Genomic DNA, 25,350 nt, shown 5'->3' with positions numbered 1-25,350 from the left:
GCCCCCCACATTGCTTCTGCTGACACCACGAGGGTGCGGTCACCACTGGGCAGTAGGCTTCCTGTCACACCAACCCAGCAGGGAGGGGTAGGGATTCTTCCTTTCTGCTGGATTGGGGTGGTGGTAGGGATTTGAGGTGCCTTATTATAGCCTGGTGAGAGTAGAAGTCTAGGTTCCTGGTGGGTGTGGGTGGTCTCGACTTCATTTAGAAGTCTCAAAACGATTTTGACAACTGGTTTTTAAACAAATTTTTAAAAACGTTTATTTATTTTGAGGGAGAGCAAGAGTGCCGGCAGGGGAGGGGCAGAGAGAGAGGGAGAGAGGAATCCCGAGTAGGCGCTGCACGGTCAGCACAGAGCCCCACCTGGGGCTCGAACTCACGCGCTGCGAGATCATGACTGGATCTGAAACCAGGAGTCGGATGCTTAACCAACTGAGCCACCCAGGTGCCCTGACAACTGAAGCTTTTGTGATGACTGAAAGTCTGTCTGTATTTGGCCTTCTATCTCCCCTCAACCCTTACTCTTATTTACTTTTGTCATCAATGTGTTTGGATATCAGTTGGGTAATCTTTATGACACTGGCGAGTGTGGGAAGAGCTGGTAAATACATTTTTTTTTTGATATAAAAAAAGCATGGTTCTAATTATAAGACTAGATAAATCAGGACTCTGTTGTGTGACTTTCTATCTGTACGGGTTATGTGACATTAACATTATAAATAAACTACATGTTCCTAAATGCTTCGGGTTAAGTATTCAGTTGTTCAAAAATGAATTAAATTTACCTTCCTATAATTGAAAGGGCTTCTTCTCTGATACTAATTGATGGTATTCACAGAAGTATTAACTACAGATTGTGCACTAATTAACCCATAATCGGACTCAGCATGACACAAACTTATATAATTTTCAAATGTTGATTTATCTATGCATATATTAGTCATATCACCTGGGTAAACTCACATTATTTCCTCCAGCTCCCGGTGTATTCTGTTACAGTTATGAAATAAGAGTCAGTAATAAGCGATATGAGGTTGAATTTTGGAATAAAGAAGCGAGGTAGCAATGCTGGGATTATATGCCTTAAGTAAAAAGTGGATTAAAACTATGTGTTGGGTTTATGGGGAGGTTGGGGAGTGATTAGGAGGCAGTGATTGGTAGAGTGGTGACCGGTACATTTAGAACCCAGAATGTGAAAGCTACAAAGGATCTTAAAAGTTCCAACTTTTTTTTTTTTTTTGAGGTCTTTGAGTGGATATTATGTATCTGGCACTCTACCTACCTCATGGAAATTCATATTCGAAACAATGTTGTAAAGGGGATCGATTCCCCCCCCCCCCCCCCCCCCCCAGAGGAGAGCACTGAAGCTCAAACGAGACTAACTTGTGTAAGGTCAACCAGCTAGCAAGTGGTAGAGTTAGGATTCAAACCTAGGTCTGTACGGTTTCACCGTTCATGCTCCTCTGGCTCAATAGCTCTGCCTTCCAGATGGGTTTTCGGATTCACTTTGCAGAGAAATAATTACGAAGTCATTTATCTCACTTTACCATTTCTCTCTCTCCAGTGAGGACCGAAACCTTGGAGGCTTCATACCTACCTATGGTGTATACATTTGACAAATTATAAACCGCTCCAGTTCTAAAAAAATTACATAGTGTATGGAGATTGATGTTACTGTATAAAAATGGTCTCGTGCATCATAATGGAGGATGGATATCTGTAGTTGGATTAGACATACAGTTCCAGCTTAGAGGAGAAGGAAGTTTCCCAAGGTCACACAGCCTGCGCAGTAAGGATTCAAATCCAGGACCTCTTGACTCCAACACCACCCCACTGCATCCACTCGGTGCAATTCTGCTGCTATTATCTCCTAACAATTATGTGGTGGGAACGGTTTTGACCGGTTTGGGGTGGGTAGCCTTATAATTCTTAAGCGCCTCAGTCAAGAATGGCCAACTCCAGGAATATGGCCAAATGCTGGCTGAATTTTCTCTCTGCCCGTGCAAGTCTTAAGTGTGTGTGGGGAGAAGATCGTGGTGTCAAAATCTCCCAGGACTGGAAGGTTGTGTTTGTGACAAAGTTAACAATGCACGTTAATTTAGCTGTAGAAAGCATTCAGCTCTCCATATTCGTTCAAATAAAACGGAACACCGTGAAGAAAGGAAGAGGTGTTGCAGAGAAAGTAATTAAACATGAAATATAATCTATATGAAACCACAGTTTGTTAGTCTAGTTACTGGTCTCAGGGGAACAATTTAAAACCGTGTCTGTGTGCAAAATCAGTTGGGATTTCTATAGCTTCTCGCTGAATACTGCTAGGATTACTGAGTCAGCGCGGAATTGTCTTCTTATATTTTGAAATCCAAGTTAAATCTATCTTGTCTATTGGTTATGAAAAATCTACAAGAATCCATGTTAATAAAAGAAATCTTGTCTTCGTAAGTCGATTAATTAATACTTCCCAGTCTCTGAAGACTGGAGGTGTGCCCTGTAACGGATCTATTATACGAGACCTGTCTTTTGGAAAGAGTAATGGACCGAAGGCATGTTTTCTTTTTCTCCCAATTACACCTGGGATTGAAAACTAGACTAGTGACTTTGATTTGCATCTAAGACACGGCCAGAACAAGAAAGTGTTATTGTTGTCTAAGGCATGTTGTGTGGGGTAGAAAAGGCTTTTCTGGGCTGCAAGCTGTGTTGAGGATCTTAACTATGTCTTCTCTTAGGCCTGTCCACAAGCAGCCCCAACTCTTCCACGAAGGACCCCACCCCCCCACCCCGAGATCACAGCCACAAGAAACCACATTTTGGAGGTCCAGCTCAAACCTGTCATTGTTTTTCTTACGATACTATAGTGAACTACCGACAAAACGCGGGTAGCACGAAAACTTGGCCCCAAAGTGCTGCCAACAGACCTTGGGCGGTGGGGAGCCGTGATCGGCGAGCCAGACCCCGTGGGCGACTCTTCCTTCCCTCCGGCCGGGGGTCAGGAGGCTTTTCCCCCTTCACTTTCGGCGCGAGCAAGGGGATCGGGGGCCCGGAGCGCAGGCCCGGCCTAGGGCGGCGCCCGTGCCGCCCGGCTTGGGCCAGCAGCCGCTCCCGGAGCGCGCTCCTCGCGGAGGCCATTATTTCCAGCGGTGCCAAAAGTGTGCGCCTTCTTCGGAGGGCGGAGGTCAGGGGCCGTGCGCCGCGACCCTTACCGGGCCCGGCGAGGCCCCGGGACCCCCCGGAGCGCGGGACTGCCCGGGCCGTGGGTCTGGGCCCACCACCCAGCTCTCCGGCAGGCAGAGGCCGACCATGGCGTCCTCACTCACTGCTCACGCCCGCCGCGGGCGGTGCCGGACCTCGCCCTTCCTTACCGCTCCCCTCCCCCTCCTGAGCCCGCCGCGGCTCCCGAGGTGACACGGCCCGGACCCTCCATTCTCTGCCCCAGTGTATTTAACGAGCACAACCTAACCGCTTGCTGCCTCTCGGTGACAACCCTTCCCCCCCGACAGACGGGCGCAGCAGCCAACCACCGGCCAGAATTGGCCTGCGTCCCGCTCCCCGACGGTGGCGGCCTCGGTGGGCGGGGCTCGGCAGCTAGCAAGTTGAGTGGAGCCACGGCTGACGTGAGTCAACAAAGGTCACGTGAGGCGAGCGGGCGGCGCCGATTGGTGGCGCCGGCCGGGCGCGGAGGGGGGGGTCACGGCGGCGGCGTGGGGTTCGCTGTGTGACACAATTACAACAACTTTGTGCTGGTGCCGGGGAAGTTTGTGTCTCCAACGAATCCCCCCCCTGTCCCCCAGCCCCGCGCGCTCCGGCCGTTCCCGCCGTCCCCGCCTGTGGCTGCCCCCCGCCCGCCCCCGCGATGTGACCCTACAGCCGAGCCGCCGCCGCTGCCGACCCGGGGGCTCCGCAGCCCCTGCCGCCGCCGCCTTCGCCGCCGCCGCGTTGGGATTTTTCGTCGCTGCCGCCCGCGGCGGAGGAGGAGGCGGCGATAAAGTTGGTGTGCCGGTCCCGCGCGGAGATTGGGGGCGTCGTTGCGGGCCCCGGCCCGGGGGGGGTGTCGGCGTTGGAGTTGTGAATTCGCTGCGTTTCCATGAAATCCTGCGGAGTGTCGCTCGCTACCGCCGCCGCTGCCGCCGCCGCTTTCGGTGATGAGGAAAAGAAAATGGCGGCGGGAAAAGCGAGCGGCGAGAGCGAGGAGGCGTCCCCCAGCCTGACAGCCGAGGAGAGGGAGGCGCTCGGCGGACTGGACAGGTACGGGCCGCCGTCACCCGCCCGGTCGGCTCCGGACGGGCTGGCGCCGCTCTCCGGGGAGGCCCGAGCGCCGCTCGCCTCTGGCGGCGGCGGGGCGGGCACCTCGGCTCGGCGCTCTCCGCGCCGGAGCCGCCGCCGGGGCCTCGGGCGCGGGCAGGGGTGGGTCGGTGGCGTTCCCGGAGCCCTAACGCGCCGCGTGTGTCTCTCCCCGCAGCCGCCTTTTCGGGTTCGTGAGGTTTCATGAAGATGGCGCCAGGACGAAGGCCCTACTGGGCAAGGTAAGGCAGCCGCGGGCCGGAGCGCGGACACCGTCTTCCCCGGCCGGCGCCCCGCTCGCCCCGGGCCCCGCCGCCCGGCCGGCGTTCATTGTGGCCGCGAACGATGGCCGAGGGGCTTCCGGAAAACTATTTCCTGCCTTTGCTCTCCCTCCCTCCCTCCCACCCCCCACCCCCCACCCCCCACCCCCCCCACCCCCCGGATACCTCGCTCGCACCCTTGCGAAATCGCCCTCTCCTCTCGTAGCCGGAGGAACCGGGGCAGCAGCGCTTTGGGGCCGAGCTCCACTGGGTGCACGAAAGCGCCTCTCATTTTGCGGCTCTTTGGAGGTAGCCCGATGAGCCCCCGGGGTGCCGGTGTAGCGTCAGGGCAGCGTAAATGTGTGCAGATGGCCCCCCCCCCCCCCATTTCCGACTTCCTTGCCTCCCGTGGGTTTCATTCTTTCCCTCCAGGCACGCTGTTCGTAACGTCTACTGTGCACCAAACGTTTTGGGCTCTCCTGCGTCCCTGCTCCCAGAAGGGGGAAGTTGCACGTAGTTTAGGGCGGCGAAGAGTTTGCATTGGGCTGTTGACATGCATCCCGATGGGTCTCTCTGTACCTGAAGTTAGGTGACTTGTTTACTTTTTTAGGGCGTTCTGCCCCCACACCCCGCAGTTATTTGCGAATGTGTTTTCTTCTTGGAGTCCCGTTTCCTGTGTGCCTGACCGGGGAGGCCAGGGGGGATTCGGGGTGCAGCCTCTGTTTATTTGTGTGGAAAGTTGTTAGCACTGTCATTTAGTTAAGTAATGGCTGCTCCTATCGGCCCAAGATGGCGGGACAGGGTGGGAGGAGAAAGTGAAGGGGGGGGGGAGTTGGGGGGGAGGGAGGAGAGGTAAACATGGAAATAAATAGTAGCGATGAATAGGCCTCTCCTTCGGAGTGTGCAGCTCGATGGTGTTCAATAAAAATTGTCCGAGATGATTTGCATGCAGAATTCTTGTACCTTTCTCAGGCTTGGAAGCAGCATTCGTAAGCCTGGTAAATGCTTATCAACCTGTAGCACATTTAGTTGCCCAACCGTAAGCTGCTGAACAAAGGCTGTGGAGTCTCGATCTGTCGGCATCAGTTGGTCCCTCCGGAGCAAAATATGATCGAAGTGATATTTGTGTGCTTCCTTAATGGGCACCGTGAAACTTGGGAGTGTGTGCGATAGGTGTTGCATCCGTTAGACATTTTCTTTTCAAGCCGAAATCCGTAGCTTTCAGTTTGACACCTAGCCTTATTGTTACATTTGAGAAGGAAGTTTGACAAAGCCTAGCGTTTTATTCTTAAGTTGATTTTTAAAAAATTTAGCTAGTTGTTCTCCATTTTTTTGTCTGTAGTTTGGTTTAGGAGTCACTAATTCTTTATCTGCAATTGACTTCTGCTTTTGTTTCAAAGTAACTAAGTGTAAGGGATTTCAACCCCAGATAATGACCAGAAAGCTAAACAGTAATAATCCTTTTCAGGAAGCCTGGTGCCTTTGCCTGATAGAGAAAACTTGAATTAAACTTTGGCTGTGTAGGTATTAATTGGTTTCATTAAGATTATCCCTGGAAAAATGAATAGCGACTAGCTCTGAAATGATTTAAGCGTCAATAATTAAAGCCTTGAAAATTTTTTGAGTATTTAAAATATTTTGTTGAAAATAATTGACTACTGTCAGAGTTGTCCTTCCACAAGATTAAATAAGATATTTAAATAAATGGAGCATTATTTTATCTTGGAGTGATTATTGCCAGTCTAATTGGAGGTTGGTAAAATTGTTTGCAAAGATAACACATTTGGAAAAGTTTGGCCAAATCTATTGCTTTTGGTTTACGGTAATGAAGATATAAACGGAATCTGATGTTTTATGTGGATGATGTGTAAAATGCTAGTTGATGATTTCGTGTCTCAGAACGATGGTGCTTAGTAGATTCACAGTGGATTGGATTTCAGACTGTAGTATTGGACTCTACAGTAATTATGCACTATTGTGTTTAAATTTTAAAGAACTCAGCGTTTTCAAGCATTTTTTTGTAAAGTGTGCATTACTTTCTTGATGTTTGAATACAGTAACATGCTATACATGAGAAACTTGTGAAGTTTCACTATGTTTTGGGGAAGAATTAAGGCTTTGTAAAAAAATAATCTGCTGCATTACTAAGTATTTCATTGAGTTGAAAAAAAATTCTTTATTACTTTGTAACTCCGTGCTTGTGAGGTCCTACCTATTTAGGGCAAGACTTGTTAGTCTTAACGTTACAATAAAACATTCTAGAGTGTATGCTTGCAACCTCATGCAGTTCTTGTGAGCCTGCACATCCCAGCGAAATGTATAATGTAAAGCTTGACATTATATAACCTCTCACCTCGTGTTTGAATTGAATTCTGAAAAGAATGAATGAGCTGGGGTCCTGCTGTCGGAAGTATTGAATTAATTCAGTTTCACCCATCTTTTGAATAGTCCTGGGGAACAACAGTCCTGTGTGTGTGTGTGTGTGTGTGTGTAATGTTGAGCTATGTTTCAGAATTCATGTTATCTAAAAGTCTTAAAAACAAGAGTTGGCTTTTCTTTGTTGGGGTTGGTTCAGGCTACTTACCTGAAGGCAGGTAACGGAATTGAATAACTCTCAGCGTTCTCTTTTTAGCTGCTATTTTTGTCCTGCCACCCCTCCTCACCTCCCGCGCCCCCCCCCATAAATTTAGTCTGCAGCTTGTATAACTTTTTTTTTCTTTCTGACAAACTTAGCTATTACTACGTGTTTTCAAAAATTTTTATTCCTATATGTATTATCGGATCGGGCTTCAAGTTTTTAAATTCCAATTTGTAGGTTTAAAAAAAAGGTAACTCTTGACATAAAAGCTTTGGTAAGTTTTAAACATTTAATAAAAGTGTCTCTTACTTGCCACTAAACTTGTATGTTCCTTTTCCAGGTGTGAGGATACTTTGTCCAAACTGCTGATTTCTTAGTCTCTGAATGTTTTTGTAAGACTCATTCGTATTAGTGTCCTTAAAAGGATTTTTGTTTGTATGATTGCCATTTGATATACAATACTTGGGATTTTGGATTAAAAAATAAGTTAGTAATATGGTATATTATTTTTGTAGTAATATCTTTAAAATATCTTTAAAAGGTTGTTAATAGCAAGTGGTTGCTTAATCTGAGTTCTTGAAATACAGCATGAGCTTGACCACTTTGCTCTTTAATGCTGACCACTAATCTTTTGGTAACATAATAATTCAAGATTCTTACATTTTAATTACAGTGGAGTTACTGAAAAGTAATTAGAAATGAAACATTTTTTTTTTTTTTAACGTTTATTTATTTTTGAGACAGAGAGAGACAGAGCATGAACGGGGAGGGTCAGAGAGAGGGAGACACAGAATCCGAAACAGGCTCCAGGCTCTGAGCCGTCAGCACAGAGCCCGACGTGGGGCTCGAACTCACGGACCGCGAGATCATGACCTGAGCCGAAGTCGGCCGCTCAACCGACTGAGCCACCCAGGCGCCCCAGAAATGAAACATTTTAACAGAAATTAACTGTGGTGATTTTGTTGTTAGTACGTTTTTGAAAATCTTTTGGGTTCATCTTGTTCTCAGTTGGATAAGGATTTGTGTTAAAGTATCATGTATAGTAATAATATAGCATAAATACAGAAAGAATAAATATCGCACTATAAGGCATATTTATAGTAATATATTGCTAAAGGGCTGGGGAATCTTATCTGCGTCAGGGAACAACTGCTTAAGTACATAGATGTTCATTTTGAAGTATCTTTACATCATTTGTAAGTTTGTCCTGAGTATACTTTATTGATACATCTTTTTTTATAATTCTGTTAATCAGTAGAAAGATTATGTGAAATACCGAGGAGTTATGGGTTGTTTACCCTTTAGGATATGCTCGGGGCACCTGGGTGGCTCAGTCCCTTAAGCATCTGACTTTGCCTCCAGTCTTGATCTCACTGTTGGCGTGTTGGAGACCTGCATGGGGCTCTCTGCTGTCAGCGCAGAGTTGCTTGGGATCCTCTTTCCCCCCTCTCTCTCTGCCCCTCTCCCACTCTCACACACACTCTCTCTCTCTCTCTCAAAAATAAACATTAAAAAAGTTGAAAAAGAAATGTATGTTCTATTTTTCCAAGGAGATCATTAGTATTAACATAGTTAGCATTTTTCATTTTTTGGGAAATAGAAGTAGTTTAAAATCCATTAAAGCATATATTTTCCTAAATTTGGTCTGCTTGCATGTAGATGGTAGGGGAAACTTACTAGGTCAGTTCTAGAGATGGTTTATTTATACTATAATATTTAGAGATTGATGATGTTTAGAATTATTCTATATTGTGTTTTGTTTGCTGACACTTAAAGGTATATATTCATTTCTAGTGCTAAAGAAGGTTTAGTGTTTGTGTTACAAAAGTAGCCACAAAATAATGTCATGCCTTGTGTTTGAAAATTAGGTCTTTAACTTGATGTGTTTTTAAAAAGTGTTTTCTAGTTTGGAAAGTTGTCTTGTAAATAATTATAGTCATTGTTTGCCTGGATAAAGTCTCATGCTATTACACATTTCCTAAAATTTTGCTACATCCCTAGTAATACAGCTATAATAGTAAGAGATTACAGAAATGTTTGCATACCTGGGCACAAATTAGAACCGCAGGAATATATAAACAGGTACTTTTTAAGTTCTGGCCTTCTTTCTCACTGGATAGCTCTTTCTGTAGAATCAATTATAAATTGAAATGACTAGGGAACATTTGACTGCCACCTCCAGATATTTTAGGTTGTTAAGAAAAACTGCCTGAGAGTTGGGTTTTTGTGATTTAGGTGGTAAAGTGGAGTAATGAGGCATGGGTATTAAACCAAAGTGAAGGTTCACTGCTTGGCTAGCTACAGAGTAAAATGTCTTATTGTGACTTGATTATGTAACATTTAGTTTTTATTTCTTTAGTACCAGTATTTTTTTTTTTTTTTGCAGATTTGTTAAGTTTTTTTTTTTTTTACTTTGAAACTCATGGTGATGCTTTGAGCTCTTTGAAACTGATGTTAATGACTGATAACACTGTACATCATTAACAGTATTTTTGAAATGTGGTATCCAGAGAGCTAGTTTATGTTAAGAAACACCACCAGATTGTCTAAGAATTGGAATGGTGGTTAGGTTATTTAGGGCCCCCCATGTATTTATTTGTAGGCTAGTTAATGGAGTTTCATGAATGCGAAATTGATAGTTTTATGTACTCCTACTGAAGCTTTACATACAATTGTATCAGTTTTGCATACTGTCAACAGTACATTAGAGCAACAAACATGGACTCTACATTAAGTGCAAGTCTGTGCAGAGAACATGAAGATGACAGATATTCCTTGCCTGCATTGAAAACTCAGGCTAAGAGGAATGAGATAAGTATAAGGATGACTAACATAGGAACATCAGTGGCAGAAGAATAGTGTGAAGCGCCCTGAAAGGTTATGTTGAATGTCCATTTAACAAGTAGAATGGAATTTTTTTTTTTTTTTTTTTTTTTTTTTTGCCACCCATAGAAGCATCGATTAGCAAGCAGGCACAAAAGCAGTCACAGGAACCTGTTTGGGAAGCTTGTGAAGTCCCAGCCCTTTGTCTTTGTAGGTAGTATAACAAGGACCTTGCTGGAAAGGTGCATTGGAGGTACATGTAGCAATCTATCAGCAGCAGCGGGCATTATTCCAGAATTACCTGGTCAGCGGTGGAACACGGGGTTGAATGGGACTTATAGACTACATGTACAGTGTGTAGAGTATTGGGATCCTGGGTTTGTGGATTCTTAGACCCTCCTGTTTGTGCAAAGGTGGAGGTGCCTTTATAGTATTTCTAGCCAAGCTACGTTAATTCGACCATCATTCATTTCACGTGAAAACTTAACGTCTAACACCCTTTATGCTCCCTAACGCATTCCAGGGCTTACTGAAGTAAAGGCAGGAGAACCATTGCCTTTGCAGAGTGCTGTCCTGGCTCATGTCCCCCTCATGTCTCTCATTTTTAGATTGAACTGTTCTTGAACTATGTATTCTTGATTTGGGCATTTAAAAAGTTAACAGCTTTTGGATTTTAGATTAGTAGGGTTAACTGATAGTTCCTAGGTTAAAGTTAACTAAGCATTTGAGACCCATCATCTCCTGATGTGTTTCATTAAAAAACAAAACAAAACATTTAATGAGACTTTCTGTTATGTAACATTTTGTCAGACATTTAAAACTAAATTATTTAATTAAATTTTTACACTTGTGAGTTAAATGTTTACATTTGTGAGACACTGCGAAAAGGATGTCTGGCCTAATTTACAGATAGTCTATTCCATGTATTCAGGTACGTTTCAACAAATTATATACACTTTGAACACCAGACCCCAGAAAAGGAAAAAAAGACCCCATCTGCTAGTTCTTCATGCCTGGGCACTTTTATGACCTGGGCCTTCTTTCTCTGGATGGGTAGTGCTGGAGGTAGGCAGGCATTGATGACTTCTGCAAAACAGTGCTTTCTTGGATCTCCCCTTTTCACTTAGCTTACCGTTGGGGCAGTTGTAAATTGAGTTTCAAAGTTCTACCCTAGATTGGGCCTCAGTAGAATGGCTTTTATTAACAGGATGAGGATTGTTTCTTGATTGTGTTTTTCGGACATGGTGTTTCTTGACTTGGATATTAGCAAGGAATCTTGTAATTTTGTTTAGGAAAACATTTAAAATCACATTCTGGCTTGTAGCAAGCAGATGTTGAAAGGATAATCTGCTGTGTGTTCTGTGCCCTCTCTGATCTCATTTTATAGTAATATTTACCTTTGTATGGGTTCTTGGGATCCTTGAATGAGTTTTCATGGCTCAATTTAAGAAGTTCTCTGACCAGGTTTTGGAAGGATAGTAAGTAATTAAAGAAAGGTCATCTTGGAGTACAAATGACTCTAGGGTGAGGAGGAGGGGAGATTTTAAACTTTACACTTTATAGATTTCTGTACTGCTGTTTTTTTTTTTTCTTTAGAAATGTATTACTTTACAAATAATACAATAAGCATCCTGATGGTGAGTACACTAGAGTTATATTTTGGTTGATTAAAAATGGGTTTTATTCTGCCGTGTGTGTAGAGATACCTGTAAGGGCCTTGTCAAGTCAGGATATTTCTGAGCTTGATGGTCCTTAAGTGGGGATAGGGATGAATGAAGTAGAGATGTGCCCTGTTAGGTCCTATTTCTTTGCCTTTTAGGTGGCTTTGGGGTAAGTCACCATGCAATCTTCATTTTGATCTTTAGCATCTGTTTCTTTGATGATTTCACTTTTGGGCCCCTTTTGGCCCAGATTGACATTTAGGACCAAATTAAAAGGACTATAACCTGAAAGCATGAGAGTAATGCCTTCTTTAGATAGTTTTAGGGTTCTCAGCCAGATTATGGGCTATTTGTTTGCCACTTTCTCCTACAAACTTTTGTTTTCTTTTATCCATTTCTTCTTTTACTCTTTTTTCTACTTTTCTACATTGCTAAAACTGTTGTTGTTCTCTTAATGTGTTTTTGTACTTTTTTTTTTTTTTTTTTTTTGGTAGTTTGGTCTGTGGTAGTATTTTGTCTGTGTTAGAATAAATAAAAGATGCTGCTGCTAAGTTTATTCTCAGGAAGAAGATTGGACTTTGTTATAGTTAAGAAATTTATGTAAGGTCATCTAATTTATTTTAATTTAGAACAGTGGAAGAAACCCTTTTAGATAAAGGATTGTTTTCAAACTGTGGATCTATTATATTATGTTCATTACATCCTTCTCTTTTTTAAAAAAAGTTTGTTAGGGAAAATTTCCTATCTATCTATCTATCTATCTATATATATATATTTCCTTATGTTTATTTTTGAGACAGAAACAGAGTGTGAGCGGAGGGAGGAGCAGAGAGAGGGAGACACAGAATCTGAAGCAGGCTCCAGGTTCTGAGCTGTCATCACAGAGCCCGATGTGGGGCTCGAACTCACGAACTGTGAGATCTTGACCTGAGCTGAAGTGGGATGCTTAACCGACTGAACCACTTAGGTACCCCTCCAGTATTTTCAAAAGCAGAGAAAAGTAGCCAACTAACCATCACCAAGCACTACCCAGTTGAGCTATTTTCTTCTTCTTTTTTTAATGGTTATTTATTTTGAGAGAGAGTATGTGCGAGAGGGGCAGAAAAAGAGAGAGAGAATCCCAAGCGAGCTCTGCACTGTCAGGGCACAGCTTGACATGGGGCTTGAACTCATGAACTGCAAGATCATGACCTGAGCCAAAATCAAGAGTCAGACACTCAACTGACTGAGCCACCCCGGTGCCCCCAGTTCAGTTATTTTCAACTCATGACCAGTCTTGTTTCATCTCTATCTTACCCCTCACCCCCATTATTTTGAAGGAAATCTCAGGCATCAATCACATCATTTAACCCATAGATAGATCAGTTTGTCTCTGAAACATAATCACAATGTCCTTATTACACATAAAAATAACTTCTTAATAGCAAATATTTTGAGAGCCTTGATTTTTTAACATGCAAAAGAATTAGTTCCTTGGGAAGCTGGTAGAAAGATATTTAGCTGAATATATGTGACGTATTTTAATATCGTGGTAGCATTTTGTAATAGAATATTACACAATACAAGCCAAAAGAGATAATTTTGCCTAAGAACTTTATGAATCTTAGTTGAGTCTGGATCATTTATGCATTTAGGGGAAACTTTTTTTAAGATAGTAAGTTTTTAAGATATAGTAGTTAAATTAGGGTTTTGTATTTCAAGTATCAGACTGAGAACTAGAAAAGCTTTTGGTTTTGCTTGATTGATTATGAAACGTTTGCTGACCTGCTGTGGTGGGGGACTGTGCCAGGTCCTGGGGCAACAAGTAAGACCTGGCCTCTGCCCCTGCAGTCTTTGGAGAAAGATGGACAGACTGAGTGATCATATGTTGTAGTAAGTATACTAATCAAGGTGTATGCCAAGTGCTATGAGCTGTGAAACGATGGAGCCAATAAAACATTAAAATTTTTGGATTATGGATAAACTATCCACACAATTCCCAGCATTTTGGAACAGTTGATTTTGACTAGAGAAGTAAGTAGGTGAGGGAAACTGCATAGAGATGGAATTTGGTCTTGGTTATCAAACATGAGTAGAAGTTTAGCAAGAGGAAGGAAAGGGCAGAGAGTTGGAAGTATGAAGTTAAATGGTGTTTGAGGAATTGTGCATAGTCTAGTGTGGGTAGAGGGTGTCTAAGTGGGATTAGGAGGAAGTAACTGAACATGTCAAGGCCCACGTCACTATAAGCCCTAGGATGTTTTGGGAGGTCATTGAATTCACCTCTCTAATCAGGGGGAATTGGCATGACTAGAAGTAGGTTTTATGGGAATATTATTGGCTACAGTCAGAAGGATAAAGTGGAAGGGAAAGGAACCTAGTTGTTAAGTATTGATGGTTAGATAGCAATACATGGGTTTTAGAATAGAATTCTGGTTCTGCCACTTACCTAGATGTGAGATGCTTGGACAAATTATTTCATCTTTCAGAGGCTCAGCTTTCTCATCTGTTAAATGGAAGTGGTAATAGATTTCTGGCAGGTTGTTGCATTTTGTGTTAGGAAAAAAAGTTACATAAAGTACCTGGCATTGGGCCTAGCATGGAAGGTGCTCAGTGCAAGATACATGGTATCATCTTAGGAAAGACAGTTTAAGTTTAAACTAAGGCTGTATTTTAGGAGTGAGGGGGGAGATAGGGGCAGATTTGAGATCCCTGGAAAGGAATGCTAACATCTCATTACTTTGGCTTTCTTTCTGGGTCTGACCACATCTCAGTCTCCTTTGTAAGAAGACTGTTCCTAGATCTTCTTTACTCACTCTGCCTCCAACTTGCACGTAAACTTGACTGCCACTTGATTATTTGGGCATCTTGACGTTACCTTATGTATACGTATATATACACGCATATATACGTATATATGTATATATGTATATGTATATATGCGTGTATATATACGTATACGTATATATATATGTGTATATGTATATATATGTGTATATATATATGCAAACTGAATTTATCATTGTCTTTGATGTTTTTTATCATGATAAATGACACTTAACCGTTATCCTTGCTAGAAACCTTGGAGTGTTTCTTGACTCCTTTTTTTTTTTTTTAACGTTTATTTATTTGATAGAGCAGGGGGAGGGCAGAGAGAGAATCCCAAGCATGCTCTGCACTGTCAGTACAGAGTTGGACTCGTGGCTGGATCCCATGAACCATGAGATCATGACCTGAGCCAAGATCAGGAATCAGACACTTAACCGACTGAGCCACCCAGGCACCTTTGATTCCTTTTTCTTGGCCTATAAAATCCTAATAGTCTCCTATCTTGTCATTTCTACTTCTTAAATTTCAAATCTGTTTCTCTCCATTCTCACTGCCTGCCATTCTTCTTCTTCTTCTTCTTCTTTTTTTTTTTCTTTTTTTTAAGAGAGCTAGAGTATGTGCAAGCTGGGCGAGCAGCAGAGGGACAGAGGGAGAGAGAGAATCCCAAGCAGGTTCCATGCTCAGCATGAGCCCCACCTGCACCTAGATTTAGCGACCTTGGGATCATGACCTGAGCCAAATTAATGGCACTCAATGGACTGAGCCGCCCAGGCGCCCCCTTACTGCCAATATTCTAATTGCAGCCATGATCCTATCTTTGACTTTTGAAATAACTTCACAATAGTGTTTTTGAATATGTATACTTAAGTGTAGTACAAAATTGAAAAGTTACATGAAGAGTGTTAACAGTGAAAAGAAAATCTCCCTCCCACATCTCCCAGTTATTTGGTTCATATTATCAGGCAGCCACTGATAATATGAAGTTATTGGGTAACTTCATATTTCAACACATATACAACAAGCACATATTCTGTTGTGTTTTTTTCCCCACACAAATGAGATCATACTGTATATAAATTGTTAGAAAATACTTTAATTTTACTGTTTGCTGTGTGAAAATGTTTATAGTTCTTATATTGAATTGTCTTGGGTTTGGGAGTTCTCATTCAAATAGGGAGATGTCGGTGAGGGGATTGATTTGGGTTACTTTTAAGTGATTTTGAGGTTCTGTTCTCCTTTTATGCCTGATACTGAGGATAGAAATTCTTCAGCATGTGAAGGTCTTAATTGGAAGTATGTTCACGTGTTTTCTTCCTTTCTTTCTTTTTTTTAATTTTAGAGAGAGTATGAGTGGAGGAGAGGGGCAGAGGGAGAGAGGAGAGAGACTCTTAAGCAGGGTCTACGTTTAGCTTGGAGCCCGACATGGGGCTCGATCCCACAACCCTGGGATCATGACCTGAGCTGAAAACAAGAGTCCAGCACTCAACCCACTGAACTACCCAGGTGCCCCTCACGTGGGTTTTCTTAAGATAGCAGTTGTTTATGAATAGACACTTCTCTAAAGAAGACATCCGGATGGCCAACAGGCACATGAAAAGATGTTCAACGTCGCTCCTCATCAGGGAAATACAAATCAAAACCACACTCAGATATCACCTCACGCCAGTCAGAGTGGCCAAAATGAACAAATCAGGAGACTATAGATGCTGGAGAGGATGTGGAGAAACGGGAACCCTCTTGCACTGTTGGTGGGAATGCAAATTGGTGCAGCCGCTCTGGAAAGCAGTGTGGAGGTTCCTCAGAAAATTAAAAATAGACCTACCCTATGACCCAGCAATAGCACTGCTAGGAATTTATCCAAGGGATACAGGAGTACTGATGCATAGGGGCACTTGTACCCCAATGTTTGTAGCAGCACTCTCAACAATAGCCCGTTATGGAAAGAGCCTAAATGTCCATCAACTGATGAGTGGATAAAGAAATTGTGGTTTATATACACAATGGAATACTACGTGGCAATGAGAAAGAATGAAATATGGCCTTTTGTAGCAACGTGGATGGAACTGGAGAGTGTGATGCTAAGTGAAATAAGCCATACAGAGAAAGACAGATACCATATGGTTTCACTCTTATGTGGATCCTGAGAAACTTAACAGAAACCCATGGGGGAGGGGAAGGAAAAAAAAAAAAAAAGAGGTTAGAGTGGGAGAGAGCCAAAGCATAAGAGACTGTTAAAAACTGAGAACAAACTGAGGGTTGATGGGGGGTGGGAGGGAGGGGAGGGTGGGTGATGGGTATTGAGGAGGGTACCTTTTGGGATGAGCACTGGGTGTTGTATGGAAACCAGTTTGACAATAAATTTCATATATTAAAAAAAAAAAAAGATAGCAGTTGTTTAATTTTATATGCTGTGACCTGTCAATTGGAATAATTGGCAAATTTTGGCTTCATATTTTGTTTTCTTGGTGTGATTATCAGGTTCTGTGGTTACTAACTTAATTCACTCCCTGAATGTTTGTGGAAGTAGCCATAGTTTATACTACTTAATAATCTTGTGTTCGTGGGAGTCATTCACTTTCTTGGTTTATTCTCATTTTTATTATAGAAAAGGAAAAATAGGTAAACTTGCATTCTTGATTAGTTGAAGACAGTACAGGGCTTAGTGTGTTAACTTATTTCACAGCAGAATATTTTTATTTTCACTCTAGAGTGACTGGTGGTAGAGCTAAAACAGTAGTACTTTATTTCTTGGGGGTCATTAACCCTTTTAGGGTCAGTGTAGCTGCATACATTTTGTATATGATTTCAGGGAGTGTATGGATCCCTTTGAAGCCCGACTGTAGCCTCCATTATTTTCAGTTAGTGCAGTTTACTTATTTTTGGGTAGAGGTGTTAATGATGGGAGTGTGTTGGGAGAAAGAAAAGCTTTAAAACCACTGGGTTGGTTAGGCTTAGATGGCATGGATTTTACCACACAGTTTTGCGGTATTCTATGACCACTTCACATATTCTCTCAAATTCTTCTCTGCTGGTTATTGTAAGGGTACTAGGGGAAGAGAATGTGGACCGATCCCTAGACAGCTTATTGCTCTAACTGGAAAAATAGCTGTATGCACATGCCCCGTTAACATAGTAAATAGGGTTTAGTATTGCTTCTTCAGCCTGGGCGCTCAAAATGTTGGTTTAAAGATTGGGAAGGCTGTGTGATATACTGGGAAGAACAATGGATTAGAAAACTGAAGACCTGAGTTGTAGGGTCTGCTGCCTACTTTAGTCAAGTTGCTTAATTCTCATGGTCCCCAGTTTTGCCATCTATTAAGATGAAGGCCTGGGAATTGCAAATTTTCAGTGACTAGCACCAGAATTCTAGGTAACAATTCATTTGAGTTTTTAGGCTTGACCCAGTTCTTTTAAGATTTTGACCCAGAAGCAGGGCACAATGGAACTTTGTTCTAGATGGTAATTTTCTTTGATTTCAGCCTCAGGCCTTCAAGATCAGAAACCAAAAGAATGCAGGCACATTAATGGAACTGAGAGTTGTATGTTTTGGTTAATCTAGTATGATTAACCATTAAGTTAGTCTTAGATTGATTTGAAAGCTGGTCTTATTTATTAATGGTTCATGTTTGACTTCTCCAAATTTCTTATAGTTGGGGCTATAATTTTTTAGGTCAGATCTGAGGTTTCTAATTCTAGAAGATGGGTATAATCACTGTGTCTGTTCGCTAGGAATTCATATAATAGGGCTAAATGAATTCTCATGTGAATTGGTAAGAAATGTCACACTGAATAAATATGTACTGCACAGGACATTTGGGTGTTAGATGAATAAGGTCCCTCGATTTCCTGAGTAGTGAGAATCACTTGGCACTTTGCAATCTATTGAATGTAAACTTTATTGTTCAATTTTGCTGTGTATGTGTGATTATATTTTCATTAGTAGCCTATCAGTTAAAAAGGTAGATTTTGAATCCTTTTCTTTTCTTTTCTTCTCTTTTCTTCTCTTCGCTTCTCTTTTCTTTTCTTTATTCATTTTGAGAGAGAGAGAGAGAGAGAGAGAGAGCGCGAGCTGGGGAGGGGCAGAGAGAGAGGGAGAGAATCCCAACCAGGCCCCGGCAGCACGGATCTCACAAATTGTGAGATCATGACCTGAGCCGAAATCAAGAGTCAGATGGTTAACCAACTGAGCCACCCATGCACCCCTAGATTTGAAGTTTCTTAAGAGGAAACTTTTTTTTTTTTTTTTGCTTAACAGTCTTTCAAAGATAATAAATGGATAAAATGAAGTAGGTCTTCTGTCATTGAAGTTATTCAAGTTTGCTCATTGACACTTAGTTAGCTAGCTTGTTGTAGGCAACATTCAGACATCAAAGGATAACTTTTACTGTTAAGTTATCTGTGAAGATTACCCAACCCTTAAATAGTCATGATTCTATGAAAAGAGGTAACTGGGTCCTGAATATCTGACAAAGAGCTGGAGTCCTTTCTAATCTGATGGACTGGATCTTGCTTTTTGGCTTTTGCTTTGTCTTGTTGGACTTGGTTGTCTTTACTCATAGAAGTGGACATCATTTGACAGATTGGATATTATGAATACATTTTTGTAAATGGAAATTGTTTTCTATTAGCTTTTAAAAATTTTGACTTTATTTTGAGATAATGATAGATTCTTGTGAAATTGTAAGAAATAGTAGATCTAGTATATACCCTTTACCCAGTTTCTCCCAGTGGTAGCATCTGGCAGAAGTGTAGTACGATATCACAACCAGGATATTGACATTGATATAATCAAGATATAGAACTGTTCCATTACCACAAGTATCTGTCTCGTTGCTGTTTTATAGCCACACTCTCCCCACCCCCATTCCAAACCCCTGGCAACTAGTAACCTGTTCTCCATTTCTATAATTTTGTCATTTGAAGAATGTTATATAAATGGGATCTTACAGTATGTGTCCTCTTGGGATTGCCTTTTTTCACTCAGCAGAACTCCCTGGAGATTAATCTCAGGTGTATGTATCAATAGTTTGTTTCTTTTTATTGCTGAGTAGTATTCCCTGGTATTAATGTTACTACATTTTCTTTAACCATTTACCTGTGAAGGGCATCTGAGTTATTTCTCATTTTTGGCTATTGCAAATAAAGCTGCTGTGAACATTTGTGTACAGGTGTTTTTGTGAACATGAGTTTTCTCTGGGATAAATGCCCGAGAGTGCAATTGCTGATAGTTGCTTGTTTAGTTTTATAAAAAATTGCCAAACTGTTTTCGAGAGCAGCTCTACCATTCTATATTCCCATCAGCAGTTCCCAGCAGTGTTCCAGTTTCATTGCATCCTTGCCAGCATTTCGCGTTATTACTGTTATTTATTTTTGGCATTCTGATAGGTGTGTAGTAATAGCTCATTGTGGTTTAGGGGTGCCTGGGTGGCTCAGTCGGTTAAGTGTCCACTTCTGCTCAGGTCATGATTTCGTGGTTCGTGGGTTCGAGCCCCCATCGGGCCCTGTGCTGACAGCTCAGAGCCTGGAGCCTGCTTCGGATTCTGTGTCTTCCTCTCTGTCTCTGCCCTGCTCACGCCCTGTCTCTCTCTCCTTCAAAAATAAATAAACATTCAAAAAATTTTTAAAAAATAGCTCATTGTGGTTTAAATTTGCATTTCCCTCATGGCTGATGATGTTTAATGTCCATTATGTTCTTATTTTCCATCCGTATAGCCTCTCTGGTGAAAAGTCTGTTCATGTTTTTTGGATTATTGATTTGAGATTTCTTTTTCTCTGATGCAAAAATTTAATGCTATAAATTCGCCTTTCCACACTCCTTTAGCTACGTCCCACATTCTCGTGTGTTGTATTTTTTTTTTAAAAAGTTTATGTATTTATTTTGAGAGAGAGCACATCGGGTAGGAGCAGAGAGAGGGGGAAAACGAGAATTCCAAGCAAGCTCCGCACTGTCAGTGCAGAGCCTGATGCGGGGCTCAAACTCACAAACTGCGAGATCATGACCTAGCCGAAGTTGGATGCTCAACCCACTGAGCCACCCAGGCGTCCCTCTTATATGTTGTATTTTCATTGGTATTCAGTTCTGTGTATTTTAAGTTTTTTCTGAGCTTTCCTCTTTGATCCATGGAATATTTGCTAGTGTGTTGTTCAGTTTTTAAGTATTTGGAGATTTTCCTGTTTTCATTCTGTTATTAATTTTTAGCTTGAGTCCACTGTGATTAGGGAATTTACTCTGTATAATTTCCATTGTATTGTATTTGTTGACATCTGTTTTATGTCCCAGGATATGGTCTGTCTTGGTGTCTGTTTCATGGGTGCTTGAAAAGAATGTATATTCTGTTGTTGGATGAATGTTGTATGCATGACAATTAGATACTATTGGTTGATTGTATTGTTCGTTGCTTCTATATCCTTGCTTATTTTTGTATCTAGCAGTTCTATCAATTGCTTAGAGTGTGGTGTTGGCAGATCTCTACCTATAATTGTGGCTTTGTCTATATTCCTTCTATCTTTATCAGTTTTTACTTTTTGTACTTGGAGGCTCTGTCATTTGATGTGTACACATTTAAGATTGTCATCTGGTGGGTTGATGCCTTTATCATTATGTAATATCTCTCTTTGTCTTACTAAAATTGCTGATGATTTTATTTGCTCTGAGGTCCACTTTATCTTATAATGTAGCCACCCTTGCTTTTTTTTTTTTTTTTAAATGACTGTTTACACGGTATGTCTTGTTCCATACTTCTACTATCATTGTATTAAAAGTGATTTTTTTTTTTTTCGGACAGCATATCATTACATCATTTAAAAATGTATTCTTCTGGGGTGCCTGGGTGGCTCAGTCGGTTGAGCATCCGACTTCAGCTTAGGTCATGATCTCACAGCTTGTGAGTTCGAGCCCCACGTCGGGCTCTGTGCTGACAGCTCAGAGCCTGGAGCCTGCTTCTGCTTCTGTGTCTCCCTCTCTCTCTGCCCCTAACCCACTTGCATTCTGTCTCTGTCTCCGTCTCTGTCAAAAGTAAATAAACATTAAAAAAAAAATTTAAAAAAATGTATTCTTCCACTGTTTTTTTTTTTTTTTTTTCTTTAATTGGTGTGTTTAGGCTACACTTAGGGTAATTATGGATATATTAGGGCTGAAGTCTGCTGTTTTATTATTTTTTATTTACTCTTTCTCGTTTCTTCTTACCTCCTTATGGGTCAGCTGGATATATTTTTTGGGTTCCATCTTGATTTGTAATGTTTCAGGTATATTTCTTTGTATAGGTTTCTTGGTTGCTCTAGATATTACACTATTCACATGCAAATTATCATCTTTGGTACAGGTACAGATGTTTTTACTGCTTCGAAAAGTGTAGTGTGGAAACTTTACTTTTGTTTAGGACCTTTTGCCCTCTTTAAAATAGGATTTTCTTATAAACGTTGAACACCACATTAGATGGTGTGATAAATTTTGCTTCAAACAACAAATATGATTTATGAAACTCAAATGTAGTGTAATAGTCTATTACACTTACCCCTAATTTTACCTATTCCAGTGTTCTTTTTTTCTTTCTGAAGTCCCAGCCTTCTTTTGTTTTCATTTCCTTTCAGTTTAGAGAACATTTTAAGACATTCTTTCAGGGTAAGTTCGCAAGGATCAAATTCTCTTAGCTTTTCTGAGATTATCTTTATTTCCCTTCATCCCCGAAGGATTTTTTAGCTGTGGACAGAATCCACAGTGTATAGTTAATTTCTTTCAGTATGTGAAAAATGTTGGGCTATTTTCTTATGTACTCTCTGGTTTCAGATGAGAAATTCGCTATCATTTGAATGTTCCCATGTAAGTAATGTATCATTTTTCTCTGCTTTTAAGAATTTGTCTTTTGGTTACAGAAGTTTAATTATGATGTATTTTGGTGTGGGTGTCTTTAGTTTTAGTTTATTTCTGGTTCATGTAGTCTTTTCTACCTGTGGATTAATGTGTTTCACAAAATTGTGGAAGTTTTCAGCCATTGTATCTTCAAATACTTTTTCAGTCCCACTCTTTCTTGGGAATTTGATAAGAATCTTAAGTCTTGTTTTTGTCCCATAGGTACTTGAGGCTTTGTTAGTTCTTTTTCAGTCTGTTTTCTTTCTTGTTTAGGTTAGCTAAATTCTGTTGATCTGTTCACTGACTCTGTTGTCTTATTTCCATCCTACTGTTGAGCCCATCCAGAGAGTTATTGTGGTTGTTGTGTTTTTAGTTTTATACTTTCCACTTGGTTCTTTTAAACTAAATTTCCTTTCCTGAGGTTTTCCATTTTTTCGTTTCAAGAGCAGTTGTAACTGCACATTGAAGCATTTTATGTTGACTGCTTGAAATGTGAGATAATTCATTCAAAACCTGGGTCATCTCAGTGTTGGGTCTGTTGATTGTTCTCATTCACATTATACTTTTTTGGCTTTTGGTATGGTTGTACCCCGGACATTTGGAATATCACTTAAGAATTCTGGATCCTGTTTGATAGTGGGCAGTCTCTTTGTTGAGGTGTAGTGCAAGGGCTGAGGTGGGTATGTATGTTCAGCTTCTTAACTGGGCCCTACAGACAACCGTTCTGGCAAAAATAGAACACTGAGTCATGCTGTCTTGGTGCAGACTGATGGGATGTAAGTCCAATTTCCCATCCTCACTGACATCTTCCTGGTAAAAGGTGGGCATCAGTTTACACCACTTTGTGACCTCTGACTGGGAGGTGTAAGATCAGCTTCCTGATGGGACATGCTTCCCCAGCAAGAGAGAAGTGGAGGGCTAAGTCTCACCACTTTGATGCTGCAGAGTGGAGCAGAAGCTTTCTCCTTTGTACCACTTCCCTGAGTTGTTGCCAGGTGGGAGGGAGGTGGTGGATGCTCACCTCCCTCGGCACCACTGGCACCAGAGAATGGGTAAAGTGGATTGTTAGCTACTCTCTCTTGCTTGGCTTCATTCAGTCTCATTGCTGGGTAGGTATGGAGGTTCAGCTCTCCACTTGTCCCTGCTGACTCCCGGGATGGGAAAGTGGAATGCTGACTGGCTCCAACTCACACCACCTTGTTCAGTCCTGTTGATGCCAGTTGAGGCTGCATGTTCAGCTCCTTGCTGGTTACCGCTAACACCGGGAGTGTGTGCGTGTGTGTGCGTGCGTGCGTGTGTGTGGTGAAGTGTAGTACTGACCAATCCTGCCTCAAACAGCTTGTTAAGTCTCTTTGCTGCTGGCTGGTGGAGGTGGCTCAGCTTGCCTTTGGGTGTGGAAGATGTGGAAGATCAGCTCCTCTCTTAGCCTTGCCATTAACCCAGCGGGGATATTGGAGCCCATCCTCCCCCCCACACCCTCCCCGTCCCCCTCCACTTGGCTTGAATGAAAGATCAGCTTCCTACCCTGCTTCATCAATACTATCCTGGCAGGTGAACTTGAGCACCCCTGTGTGGGGGACAGAAGATCAACTAACTGCCTGTTTTGTCCTGCCAGGACTATTTGGATTGACCCCGCCTCCTCCCCACTGTAGCCTAGAGGAAGGGGGTATGGAAGAATGATCTGCATGCTTCGCCCCGCTGAAACTGGAGGGTTCGCACATACGTGTTCGTGTGTGCAGATCTTCTCTTGGTCTTTGGCTGGAATATGATGGGTTTTACTGAAAAGGTTTCTGTTGGTCAGCTACCCTTTTTTTAGTCTTTTGGCTAGGAGGAAAGGCTTATAACTTTTTTTATTTATGACTGTGGTATTGGATGGGGGCTTCTGAAGCAGCACCTAGGCCCAGAAATGTGGGAGGCAATAAGAAAACCCAGGGAACCCACTGCTTTGTCATTCCTAAAGTCTTGGTGTCTCTAGGAAGTCTGCCGCCTTTTTCGTATGCCTGTTTGTTTTGTTTTGTTATGTCTAGGATTTTTTAGTTCTCAGAGTGAGAGCTTGGGAGAGATGAAGCTATTCCATTTTGGTGGAACTGAAGTTGACTTTTTTTTTTAATTTTTAAAAAATTGAAGTAAAGTTGACACACAATGTTATATTAGTTTCAGGTGTACAACAGTAGTGACTTGACAACTCTATACCTTATGCTCAGCTCGCAAGTGCAGCTACAGTCTGTCACCATACAGTGCTATTGGAATTCCATTGGCTATATTCCCTATGCTGTACCTTTCATCCCCTTGACTTAACTCATTGCACAACTAGAAGCCTGTACCTCCCACTCCTCTTCACCCACTTTGCCAGACCTCCCCACCCCTCTTCTCTTCGGCAACCACCAGTTTGTTCTCTAAAGTCTTCCACTAACTTTTATACATAGATGACCCTTGAACCATGGTGGGGGGAGTGGTTAGGGATGCTGACCCCTGTGCAGTCAAAAATTGGCATATAACTTTTGACTCCCCCGAAACGTAACTATGAATAGTCTACTGTTGACTGAAAGCCTTACTGATAACATAAACAGTTAACACTTTGTATGTTCCATGTATTACGTACTATAGTCTTCCAGTAAAGTAAGCTAGAGAAAAGAAAATGTTAAAATCCTAAGGAAGAGAAAATACATGTACAGTACTGTGCTATATTTATTGAAAAAAATCTGTGTATAAGTGACCCATGCAGTTCAAACCTGTGTTGTTCAAGGGTCAAGTGTAACTCAAGTTTAATTGTGAAAATTTTTTACTTAAAGGTATTCTGTCACATGGATGAAGTAAGTGTTAAAAATCAAATTTGTAGGGAAATCTTAACTTCAGTGATCATAACACGATCCTCAATTACAAAGCTGTTTCCTTATATCCAGGCTTGGTCTATAACTGTATTGTTTTGGGGACAAGGTTTAAATAACTGCAGTGCTTACTTTTGAACATCAAATGTTTTCTGTTATATTCTTTAAATGAAGTGCATGTTTACACAGAGAGAAACTAAAAGATAAGCTGGGTTACAGCAGAATCTCACTATGTTGGTATGCCATCAAACAGCACTTCGTTTTTAG

General features: G+C 41.8%; 1 protein-coding gene across 1 annotated transcript in view; it reads left to right on the top strand.

The window, feature by feature from the left end:
- The first annotated feature begins 3,772 nt into the window (after window positions 1-3,772).
- The window catches only part of KDM6A (lysine demethylase 6A), a 204,317-nt gene continuing 182,739 nt past the window's right edge, over window positions 3,773-25,350 (top strand). Inside the window, exons 1-4 of the mRNA XM_053891683.1 lie at window positions 3,773-4,243; window positions 4,458-4,521; window positions 20,446-20,447; window positions 25,002-25,026. Coding sequence (XP_053747658.1) covers window positions 4,083-4,243; window positions 4,458-4,521; window positions 20,446-20,447; window positions 25,002-25,026 — 252 coding nt within the window. The 5' untranslated portion in view covers window positions 3,773-4,082. The remainder of the gene's footprint in view (window positions 4,244-4,457; window positions 4,522-20,445; window positions 20,448-25,001; window positions 25,027-25,350) is intronic.

Source organism: Panthera pardus, unplaced genomic scaffold, assembly GCF_024362965.1.
Source record: "Panthera pardus isolate Hobbes unplaced genomic scaffold, ASM2436296v1 HiC_scaffold_27, whole genome shotgun sequence".
Lineage (NCBI taxonomy): Eukaryota > Metazoa > Chordata > Mammalia > Carnivora > Felidae > Panthera > Panthera pardus.
Note: the sequence above shows the minus strand (reverse complement) of the source record. Positions and strands in the feature narration are given on the sequence as shown.